Here is a 12,651-nt window from a genome sequence, read left to right on the forward strand (position 1 = left end):
TTTCTTTTTCTTGTCATTTTCTTCATTTTGGTGCAATCTCAATAGTTCCATCTCGTGTTCCTGCAACTTACAAAATAAAGTGGCAAGAGACATGTTAGACAAATCTCTTGATTCAGAAATGGCCGTTACTTTGGGTTGTCATTCTCTACTTAAACATCTTAACACCTTGCTTATAAGATCCTCATTTTGAAATTCTTTGCCTAAGGCTGCTAGATGATTTACTATATGTGTAAATCTCTTTTGCATACTCTGAATATTTTCATTTGCATTCATTCTAAATAATTCATACTCATGAGTTAGTGCATTTATCCTAGATCTTTTAACATCTGTAGTTCCTTCATGTGTTAATCGAAGAGTGTCCCACATTTCCTTAGCACTCTTACAATTTGAAACCCTGAAATATTCATCCATTCCTAGGGCAGATGTTATTATGTTTTTGGCTTTTAAGTTGTATTGTACTCGTTTTCTATCCTCTTCAGACCATCTATCTCTAGGTTTTTCTATGGTTATGCTTTCACTTGATGAACTACCATCTATTGAAACTCTTTCTACTGTGGTGGGTATATAAGGCCCTATTTCTATGGCTTCCCAGATATTTAGATCTATTGCCTCGATAAAAATTTGCATTCGGGTTTTCCAGTAGTGGTAACCCTCTCCATTAAAGATTGGAGGTCTATTGATAGAATTCCCTTTCGGAAATAAGGAATTTGCTGAGGCCATCTTTTTCTTGAAGCTTCTAAACTTTATACAAGAATGAAGCTCTGATACCACTTGTTAGACAAGTGGCCTCAGATATCTTAAGAAGGGGGGGTTGAATTAAGATATTCCAAACTGTTTCCCCTAATTAAAAATTTATTTCACTTTTTACTCAAGTTATGAATTCCCTTAATGACAATCTTCTTAAATATTAATTCAAATGAAACAATTTGAATATGAATATAAAGCAATAATAAATAAAGGAGATTAAGGGAAGAGAAAATGCAAACTCAGTTTTATACTGGTTCGGCCACACCCTTGTGCCTACGTCCAGTCCCCAAGCAACCCGCTTGAGAGTTCCACTATCTTGTAAATTCCTTTTACAAGTTCTAAACACACAAGGACAATCCTTCCTTTGTGTTTAGAGATCCTTTACAACAAGAGACTCACAGTCTCTTAATCCCTTAGAGAATGAGAAGAAGAAGAAGAACAAATCTCTCTAGAAAGAGATGGATTTTACAGATTGAGCACTCAAATAATTCCTTAATGAATTGCAATTGAATTGGCCAAGGAATTCTTAAGAGGATAAAATGAATTTGCTCTTTGAGAGGATAAACACTTTGTTGTTCTGAAAATCTCTAAGCAATTTCGTGTTTAAGTCACATATATATAGACCATTGGTGGTCATGAATAAAGCCTTTGAAAAGTTGTGACTCTTGAAATTATTTTTCTGAAAATCCTGTCTGGTAATCGATTACAGTAATTGTGTAATCGATTACAGCTTTTAAAATTTGAATTAAAACGTTTACTAACTGCTGGTAATCGATTACCAAAATTGTGTAATCGATTACACAGTCTAAAATTTCAAATTCAAATTTTTGTAGCTGTTATAAAATGTATTTGGCCACTGGTAATCGATTACATCCTCTGGTAATCGATTACCAGAGAGTAAAACTTTTGAGAAACACTTTTTAATTTAAATCACTTGGCCAAACCTTTGCTAATTCAATTAGGAATTCCCTTCCTAATATTCTAGTGATCATCTTGATGTTGTGACTTGTAATCTTGAAGTATTGTCTTGAATTTTAATCTTGAAAAGCCCATTTGCATCAATTGCAACACATCATCATGATCATCATCAAAACATCAAAGCCAATTGCCTCTCGCCATGTCTACTATGATCGTGCTATGATTAAAACATACACAAATGTTGAAAATAAGAAAGTGTTGCTTGGAGATTCTCACACCACTACTGTTGTTGGAACTGGAGATGTTGAACTGAAGTTTACCTCTGGAAAGACTTTGATTCTCAAAGATGTGATGCATACTCCAGAGATGAGAAAGAATCTGGTTTCTGATTTTCTTTTAAATTAAGGAATAGTGGGGGTACTTCATCTAGTCATCTTCCTGCTATTAGTAATGAAAATCTTGCACAACCAGAACCAGATATAGAGCCTCGAAGAGGTAAGAGAGCAAGAATTGCTAAAGATTATGGGCCCGATTATATGGCCTATACATTAGAGGAGGATCCATCAAACCTCCAAGAAGCTTTGTCTTCTTTGGATGCTGACTTGTGGCAAGAAGCCATTAATAATGAGATGGATTCTTTAGAATTTAACAAGACCTGGCATTTAATAGACTTGCCTCCTGGCTGCAAACAAATTCGATGTGAAATCATTGTTGTGTAACAACTTTGATATGAAAGACCTCGGAGAAGGAAGTGTAATCCTTGGTATTAAGATTACTAGGTCAAAAGAGGGAATTTCTTTGGATCAATCTCACTACATTGAGAAGATCTTAAAGAAATATGACTACTTTGACTGTAAACCTACTAGTACACCATATGATCCAAGTGTAAAACTGTTTAAGAACACTGGTGAAGGTATACGACAAATTGAGTACGCAAGTATCATTGGTAGCCTTAGGTATGTCACTGATTGTACTAGACCCGACATAGCCTATGTTGTGGGATTATTATGCAGGTTTACCAGTAGACCTAGTAAGGAGCATTGGCACGCTATCGAAAGGTTAATGAGGTACCTTAAAAGAACCATAAACCTTGGATTACATTATAAAAGGTTTCCCGCTATACTTGAAGGATACAGCGATGCAGATTGGAACACTCTTTTAGATGATTCCAAAGCAACCAACGGCTATATATTTAGCATAGCTGGTGGGGCTGTTTCTTGGAAGTCAAAGAAACAGACTATCTTAGCTCAGTCCACTATGGAATCTGAGATGATAGCACTAGCAACTACCAGTGAGGAAGCAAGTTGGCTGAGAAGCTTACTTGCAGAGATTCCGTTATGGGAAAGACCGATACCAGCTATGTTGATCCATTGCGATAGTATCGCGGCTATTGCAAAAATTGAGAACCGTTATTACAATGGTAAGAAATGACAGATACATCGTAAGCATAGCACTGTTAGAGAATTACTCTCAACAGGAGCTGTTAGAGTGGATCACGTACGCACTTAAGATAATTTAGCAGATCCTTTGACGAAAGGATTAGCTAGAGAGAAAGTCCATAACACTTCTAAAAGAATGGGACTATTGCCCTTACTGTGATGATCATTCATGATGGTAACCCGACCTAAATGACTGGAGATCCCAAGAACTAGGTTCAATGGGTAATAACAAGTTATGAAGTGATATGAGATGAACATGCTGTTATAAGTGAAAGCAACATGATTCCTGAAGTAACAAGAGGATGAGTTATGAAAAAAAAATCATAATTTTTAATGAGATCTATACTCTACGTTGAGTGGAGTACCTAGGCTACAGGAGTACTCTTGATAGACTCACCTATGTGAATGTTGAAGTGGGGACCGCTTCATATGAAATTTTGGGTAAAAATTTCTAGAGCGTTCACTATACCGGGATAGACGTGCATGGCCTTTAACGCACGGGCTTTATAGAATACACCTATGAAAAGGTTGTGTGTGGTTTGATGTCGGAGATAGAGTTCAAGACTTCGAGTCACTCTAGTAAAATTTGAATCTTACTCACTATGCAAAGGTTCAAGTTGTATGACACCTTTGTTTATGCACAATTTTATGAAATCCTCGAAAATCTTCTTTTCAAATTTCAAGTGGGGGATTGTTAGAACAAAGGATGAAAGTTTGAAAAAAAAAGAAAGAAAAAAAAGGGTTTCAAGTCCCACATCGCTCAGGATAAACACTTGAATAGTGTTTCACTCCCTATATATAGAGAGCTCATTTCTTCATTTTGCCTTGCCCCAGTTGAGAAGCATTTCCTCAACTTTTCTTTCTCCCTCTCATATTTCAGCTGATGCATTTCCGACAAACTTCTCCCTCTTTCTTTCTGTCGCTCTATATTTTTTGGTTGGCTATAATAGTGATTTTTCAAGTCATATTTTCGGTTGGCTATAAGAGTGACTTTTCAAGTCATATTTTCTGGTTGGCTATTAGAGTGACTTTTCTAGTCATATTTTCGGTTGGCTATAAGAGTGACTTTTCTAGTCATATTTTCGGGTGGCTTTAGAGTGACTTTTCAAGTCATACAAGAGGGTGTAATTCTAGAAAGGTTCCCTCAGTGCAGTGGGAATCTTATACAGTGATCTAGGCTGTTTTATCCTGGAGACTTCGTGTTTGATAGTCTGCTTGCACAATTTTTGGCAGTGCCACAAAACGTCTTAAAGAAAGCGACATTGTCCGCGACTCAGCCATTAATTTTTTCGGTTTGCCATAAGCTATTGTTCCAACAGTTCCACTCTCTTCTTTTGAAAGTTGTGCTTCTGTCATTTAAAGTTGCATAGGATAACTTAATTAAGAAACATGAAACCATAGAGTTAAGGTGTGGCAAACTAATAAAGACCAAATGATAATATATAAACTAATAATTATGGTCAAACAGTGTAACTTCTAACTACACCTTGAGTTATTTTTTGTCCATATTCACTATCTACCATTATGGTAGAAGAGAGAGTGGATGACACCATTATTTTGAAAAATCTATTTTTGGATGATTTTAATTACAAAATTAAAGGATTTAAGCATGCTTCAAAAAGTGAGATGGCATAAAAAAATGTTGCGATGTTAAATGATTTGTTATCACTGGATTAAGTTAAGTTGTCTCCTAAGCGCAAAACACTGTAGAAAGACAAATAAAATTATTATTGTATAATCTATTTTGAACAATAGACATAGAAATGAAAGCATTAACAATGTATGAGTTGAGTAGCATAATACTAATTGATTGATTAACTTTTTTTCCGTTCGTGTTGACAATACAACATAATTTACCCATTAACTTCGTTAGTTGACTGGCCAATAAGGCTTGTCCATTCGCGATCCCAGAGCAAAAACTTTGTGATTTGTTCCTTGTGGTAAACCATGACCTCAAGTCTATACCTAACAACGGAAGAATAGATTAATATTAACATGCACACAAAAATAATGTGAACTCAAAAAACCTATCAATTACCTCACCAGAGGTTGTTGATTATATATGCCACATGCACATGTGAAAGGAATATTGGCTATATCAGTTCTTTTGTTACACTTGACGTAAGCTCTCTTCATAGTACTATGAATGATTTTCCATAACAATTCTACCAATGGTATCCATAGTTACATAAATAATTTTTTGCACAAAATAAAAGAGTAATTTGATGGATCAGTAAAATGATTTTTGTTCACAAAATAATGTAATACATAAATATTATTAGTACATATGAGATTTTGTTTATCTCAGAATGACTCTTCACTTCAGCTTTGTAAAAAAATCTATCCTTTTCTGAAAATTGGCTAGAGCTGAAAAGCTGTGAATTTGATTGACCACGAAACATGAGAACTGGTCGGACCATGATTTTTAATTCAGTAAGTTTGCCAAATTAGAATTCATATCAAAGGCAAAAACAAAGACAATCAAATCAACCCAAATGAAAAATAAAATACCTCTGCTTGAATTCTTCCAATGAGTAATTTTGATGCTTTCAATGAGTTACTAATTGTTGTTGGGTGTGGTCCTATAAATGGAAAAAGAGGAACATAAAAACACATTTTCTAAATTAGATTTCAACAACAGAACAATGCAATAATTGTACAAAACACAATACCTTGTGTTTCTTTAATTTTAGCATGTGTTAGCAGAATAATTGTTGGCCCTTCACTATTACACTCATTTAAGTACTCTAAGAATTGCAGACAAATAATCTTTGCAGGGAGTGCAAGCCACCAATTGCTCACTATGTAAATTTAAAATACTTATAAAAATAATCACACAACCGTAGATTTGGCAGCTTGAAAACATATATACATTGTCAGAGTAGTGGTAGCATATAGAAACCACAATTCCAAATGTAGAAAAAACTAAATAATACAACCTCAAGTTCTTTAGTTAAAAAATAACCCTCGTATTTTATGATGAAATATGTTGGTAGGTCAACTCATCAACAACATCAATATCAACTGATCAACCACAGAAAAGAAAAATATTTAAAAAAGGATGACTTTTATATTTTTAAAAGAAATTTAAAAATGAAGGGCTAAAGAATAGCTTCACTCACCAACCAACAAACCGCGCTCAAAGTTATTGCTAATAACATCACCAAATTTAATAAAATTATGTGTTTTTAAAGGCAAATCAACCAACTCAATCTCTCTAATAACAGGTACTTCAATAAAGATCAATTTAAAAATTCGTATTAATTGTCATTCCTAATCACTTTAAAATTGTGCATCTTATAAGTACAATTTTCTTTCAAAATTGGCTTCCAAGACTTGAGCTGACCTTTCTTACAAACCACATGAATTTGATCACCCTACTTATGACAATACATGAAACAAATGGTTAGAAAAAGAAATTATTTTACCACAAAACAGAACTAAATAAAAATGAAAAATAATTATGATACATTGAAATCTACTATAACTATATTTGCTTGCTTGGACTTGTCCCATGTTTCAACAAACCAAAGGTCAATTATTCTTACAGCACCTTACAACATTTCTTTAGATCCATCTATACCTCTTATCTTGTATGTAATGCGAGCCATCTTTCTAATAAAAAATGGAACAAAAAATATATCATCAAATATCACAAAAGTTTTAGAACATGAAGAGAAAATTGAAAGAAATATGAATAATAATATACTTTAAAAAAATGGAGGAAAAATAAAAAGAAAAGGAAAACTAAAAAGAGAAAATAAAATCAAGTTCTTAGCCAAGAGAGGAAAAAAAGGATTTAAAAAAAAACTATTCCTCAAAAACAAAATCTAAATCACAACAATAAGCAAAATCAAGTTGTTAGCCAAGGGGAAAAAAGATTAAATATATATACCGGAACCCTTCTTTCCCCTTGAACAGAGCATAAATTAAAGTCACAAATGATCAATGACATTGCAAAGTAAATAGCGGAAACGAAATTCAAAACACGCACAAAACCAACAAATTTTTCTTCCTTTGGCAAACACACCCCAAAGCTTAACCTCTCTCATATTAACCCAAGTAAATGGAAAGGACAACGAAAAGATGGGTCTCAGAGTTCAGAGATTGAGAGCAGAAAGGAGATTTTTTACACTAAGATGGGTCTCTCGTTAACCCAAAAAAAAAAAGCCAGAACACACAACACACAACACCGGACACAAAACAAACGTTGAGGGGCAAATTTCCTGCATGGGGTTACTTTTAGAAACATTTTCCCGAAATGGGTCTGTTTCTAAAGTAATCCCTGCATGGTGCTCTTTTTTACGTAGAGACCATGCAAATCGCAAGGAGGAATGGCGATTTCGTCGTCGACGCGACAGCTGGCACCGGTGTCGCCATCTTCAATGGCGTGTTGCACCAAGCTTGGACTCGCCAGTTTGACTGGCGAGTTGAGGGTAGGGGTTTGCAGTTCCTAGGTGCAGCTATTTCCGACGCTGCAGTCTGCAACCTGCAATGGGCAGTTCCTAGGTGCAGGGTGTCGCCAGCTCCAATGGCGTTTTGGTTGGCCAAAATCGCCAGCACGAGCAGCGATTTGCCTTGCTTGGGGTTTTTAAATCCCCCCTCCCCTGTAGACCATTGACGCCTGAAAAAGATAGAGAAGAGAGAAGCTTGGTGGTGGGATTTTTGCTGGTGCTGAAGAAGGATTTGCCTTGCTGTTGTGCTGTTTGTATTTGAACAAATTTCTTTTTTCAGTGAGTTTATTTAATTATTTTTTAATTTTATTTGTATGCTGATGATAATTATAGTTTTATTAATATTTGTTATTAGTATTTTTATCTTAAGTTAGTTTTAGTTAGAATTTATAATTATAATTTTATTAATATGTGTTATTAGTTTTTTATGTTAAGTTAGTTTTAGTTAGAAAGGATAACTTTAATTTAATTTGATAATTTAATATGTGTTATTAGTTTTTTTTATCTTAAGTTAGTTTTAGTTAGAATTGATAATTATAATTTTATGAATATGTGTTATTAGTTTTTTTTATGTTAAATTAGTTATAGTTAGATATGATAAATTTAATTTAATATGTGTTATTTGTTTTTTTTATCTTAAGTTAGTTTTAGTTAGAATTTATAATTAGAATTTTATGAATATGTGTTATTAGGTTTTTTATCTTAAGTTAGTTTTAGTTAGAAATGATAAATTTAATTTAATTTGATAATTTAATATATGTTATTAGCTTTTTTATCTTAAGTTAGTTTTAGTTAGAATTTATAATTATAATTTTATTAATATGTGTTATTAGTTTTTTTATGTTAAGTTAGTTTTAGTTAGAAATGATAACTTTAATTTAATTTGATAATTTAATATGTGTTATTAGTTTTTTTTATCTTAAGTTAGTTTTAGTTAGAATTTATAATTAGAATTTTATGAATATGTGTTATTAGTTTTTTTATGTTAAGTTAGTTTTAGTTAGAAATGATAAATTTAATTTAATTTGATAATTTAATATGTGTTATTAGTTTTTTTTTATCTTAAGTTAGTTTTAGTTAGAATTGATAATTATAATTTTATGTGAATATGTGTTATTAGTTTTTTTTTATCTTAAGTTAGTTTTAGTTAGAATTGATAATTATAATTTTATGTGAATATGTGTTAATAGTTTTTTTTTATCTTAAGTTAGTTTTAGTTAGAATTGATAATTATAATTTTATGTGAATATGTGTTATTAGTTTTTTTTTATCTTAAGTTAGTTTTAGTTAGAATTGATAATTATAATTTTATGTGAATATGTGTTAATAGTTTTTTTTTATCTTAAGTTAGTTTTAGTTAGAATTGATAATTATAATTTTATGTGAATATGTGTTATTAGTTTTTTTTATCTTAAGTTAGTTTTAGTTAGAATTTATAATTATAATTTTATGAATATGTGTTATTAGCTTTTTTATCTTAAGTTAGTTTTAATTTGATAATTTATCTTAAGTTAGTTTTAGTTAGAAATGATAAATTTAATTTAATTTGATAATTTAATATGTGTTATTAGTTTTTTTTTTATCTTAGGTTAGTTTTAGTTAGAATTGATAATTATAATTTTATGTGAATATGTGTTATTAGTTTTTTTTTATCTTAAGTTAGTTTTAGTTAGAATTGATAATTATAATTTTATGTGAATATGTGTTAATAGTTTTTTTTTATCTTAAGTTAGTTTTAGTTAGAATTGATAATTATAATTTTATGTGAATATGTGTTATTAGTTTTTTTTATCTTAAGTTAGTTTTAGTTAGAATTTATAATTATAATTTTATGAATATGTGTTATTAGCTTTTTTATCTTAAGTTAGTTTTAATTTGATAATTTATCTTAAGTTAGTTTTAGTTAGAAATGATAAATTTAATTTAATTTGATAATTTAATATGTGTTATTAGTTTTTTTTTTTATCTTAGGTTAGTTTTAGTTAGAATTGATAATTATAATTTTATGTGAATATGTGTTATTAGTTTTTTTTATCTTAAGTTAGTTTTAGTTAGAATTGATAATTATAATATTTATTATTTATTTGATATTTAGAGACTATGTGTAATTTTTATTATTAATTTCATTGTATTATATTTTATTGTGTAGGATCAATGGCATCTTCGTCATCATGCGCATCAAGTATACAAACGAGGTCTGGTCCAATTGAGGGTGACGTTTTGTGGATGCAACCCAAGCATGTTTCAGAACATGTTTGGAATGGAGAAGCCGACAGAAAACTACACATCAGACGAGCAGTGCCGACGTATCAAGGTGAAGAACAAATACCAGAGGAAATTATTCCTCTGCTTCGGCAATGTGGGTTTTATTGGATAATTAAGATGGGATACCTAAAGATAAATGCAGCCTTAATTAGTGCGTTCATTGAAAGATGGAGGCCTGAAACCCACACGTTTCACCTGAGATGCGGAGAGGCTACCATTACTCTCCAAGATGTGTCAGTCTTATTAGGTCTTCGTACTGATGGGACACCACTAATTGGTTCAACAAATCTTGATTGGGCCGACTTATGTGAAGAATTATTAGGAGTCCGACCACAGGAAGGCGAACTTGAAGGCAGTGTCGTCAAATTAAGTTGGCTGGCTCACCATTTTTCTCACATAAATATTGATGAGGGTAACGTTGAACAATTACAAAGGTTTACCCGTGCGTGGATCCTTCGATTCATAGGAGGTGTCCTCTTTGTTAACAAAAGTAGTAGCAAAGTTTCCTTAAGGTACCTACAATTTTTACGTGACTTCGAACAGTGCAGCACGTATGCGTGGGGACCTGCCGTGCTTGCGTATTTATATAGAGAGATGTGCAGCGCCACCGATTACAAAGTTAAATCAATCGGAGGTATGTGCATCTTAATCCAAATGTGGGCATGGGAACGATGTACAACTTTAGCTCCAAAGAGGACGCCTCCCGTCATAGAAAATAAACCACTCGGACACAGGTTTGTCATTTAAAAAATTAGATTTGAATTAAAAATATTTAATGATGGAACGCGTTGACAATGATGATTTCATTTTTATTGTAGGTGGCTGCGACGTGGAAATCAGCATATTGGCAATGATGATCTTAGAGTTTTCCGTCGCAAATTGGATCTGATGAAACGACATGAGGTAAGAACATCGTAATGTAATGGTTAAATGAAATTTTAATATGTAGCCACTTGACTGAAAAATGACAAGTGTGTTGTTATATGCAGTTTGTCTGGGAGCCATACACAGCAACTGTGATGGCAGCGTTACCTCCAATTTGTGTGGTTGGAAGTGTAGCCTGGTTTGCGGTGGTGCCACTGATTTGTTTCCATGTTGTTGAGTGGCACCAACCCGATAGAGTTTTACGACAATTTGGATTGCAACAACCCATTCCCGGGTGTCCTTCGCAACCGCAGAATCTCCATGGCATAACGCTCAAAGGAAAACAAGATGAGAATTGGTTCCACCTGTTGGCCCCAATCATTGATCAGTGGAACAATCAAGCAGAGTTTAGGGTCGACGTTTATCCTCGACAGGAGGGCCTACTGGGTTATAACTCAGACTACATGGTGTGGTATAGGCGTAAAACAAAGATGTTTGTCGACCCAAACAATGCAAACACAGCTGCATTGGTATTTATCTGTTTTTCAATGTTTAACTCTTAATTAATTTCTTAAGCATGACCAATAATTTGTTGAGTCTACTAATTGCAGGGTGAAGTTGTGGAGACTTTACAATATATGGTGTCACCACAAGGGAGGAACACGTGGACGGTTGATGATCTCGTGCCTTACGTCGATAAGTTAGCGATTATATCTGAAGAGCAAGAGAGAATCACTGAGCCAGTGTCACATGGTCCAGCATCAGAGCGTGAATTCCCAGCCCCAGAGTTTCACATTCTTCAGTCAAGTGTTGAAACTCGAGGCATAGGCAGACGAAGGGAGCCTGTTGAAGCCGAACAATATTCCCAACAAATGATGGAGCGTGGTCATGGAATGTATTACACGCCAGCAACATTTTCCGAATATCCTTCACAGATGTATCAGTATCCTTTTGCAGGTCATCATACCGATACTTCTGAGACCTCACATTCGTTCGGTGGTGTTGCGGAAACACAACCTCATTTTTCATGGCCCACTATGACTCCTTCACAGCAGCACGATGCCCCCATGGCAACACCTAACGCCCCATTTGCTTCGCAATGGAATGTACCCGGAGCAATACCTGATATGGGCGACTTATTAGGTGTGGATTTGCGTCAGGAGTTTTCTGCAGAGGCTGAGCAAGTAGAAGCGGGGAGTCAACGCGGCGGCAGAATAAATCCTGATCGCCAAGCGCGAAGATGGGATCGACCATGTGGCACATCCTCACGACATCATGGACACCATAATGACTGATTTTGATGTATCTTTGTAATTTTGTTGTTGTTTGTAAGACATTTGATTTTGACAATTAATTTATCGCATTTGATTTATTATGCCTTACTAATGTATAGAGTTTATGTGGCGCATCAAACTATAATAATAAACTAAGTTTACAAATAAAACTAAAGTACACAAATGAAATAATAAACTAAGTTTACAAATAATAAACTATAATAAGTTTACAAATAAATTTTATGTGGCGCATCAAACTATAATAATAAACTAAGTTTACAAATAATAAAACTAAATTTACGTTATGGTTAGGTTTTATGGATTATGGCTAGTTTTTAGGGTTATGGTTGATGGATTAGGGTTAGGGTGTAGGGTTTATGGGTAGGTTTAACAGATTAGGGTTAGGGGTTATGGTTAGAGGTTAGGGGTTTAAGGGATAGGGTTGGGTGGCTTGGGTTTGGGTTATGGTTAGGGTTAGAGGTTAGGGGTTTAAGGGATTAGGGGTTGGATTAGGGTTTAGGGGTTTAAGGGTTAATGGTTGGATTGGGGTTTAGGGGTTTAAGGGTTAATAGGGGTTAGGGTTAGGGGGTTAAGGGATTAGGGGTTAGGGTTAGGGGTTAGAGTTAGGGGTTTAAGGGATTAGGTGTTGGATTAGGGGTTAGGGTTAGAGGTTAGGGGTTAGGGTTAGAG

General features: G+C 33.7%; 1 protein-coding gene across 1 annotated transcript; it reads left to right on the forward strand.

The window, feature by feature from the left end:
- Positions 1 to 7,419: 7,419 nt before the first annotated feature.
- Positions 7,420 to 11,982, forward strand: LOC114368159. The gene is made up of 4 exons (XM_028325499.1): positions 7,420 to 7,691; positions 9,708 to 9,753; positions 10,813 to 11,217; positions 11,299 to 11,982. The coding sequence occupies exons 1-4, from the start codon at positions 7,420 to 7,422 to the stop codon at positions 11,980 to 11,982; spliced, it is 1,407 nt and encodes a 468-aa protein (XP_028181300.1).
- Positions 11,983 to 12,651: the final 669 nt, after the last annotated feature.

The sequence above is a fragment of the Glycine soja genome, chromosome 9 (genome assembly GCF_004193775.1).
Source record: "Glycine soja cultivar W05 chromosome 9, ASM419377v2, whole genome shotgun sequence".
Taxonomy (NCBI): Eukaryota; Viridiplantae; Streptophyta; class Magnoliopsida; order Fabales; family Fabaceae; genus Glycine; species Glycine soja.

What these genes read in the sequence shown, in the direction of transcription:
- LOC114368159 (XM_028325499.1), top strand. Translation starts at nt 7,420, where the DNA reads ATGCAAATCGCAAGGAGGAATGGCGATTTCGTCGTCGACGCGACAGCT. An exon ending in AGCGATTTGCCTTGCTTGGG is followed by an intron (nt 7,692 to 9,707) that starts GTTTTTAAATCC and finishes TTTATTGTGTAG; the next exon opens with GATCAATGGCATCTTCGTCA. An exon ending in ATGCAAACACAGCTGCATTG is followed by an intron (nt 11,218 to 11,298) that starts GTATTTATCTGT and finishes TACTAATTGCAG; the next exon opens with GGTGAAGTTGTGGAGACTTT.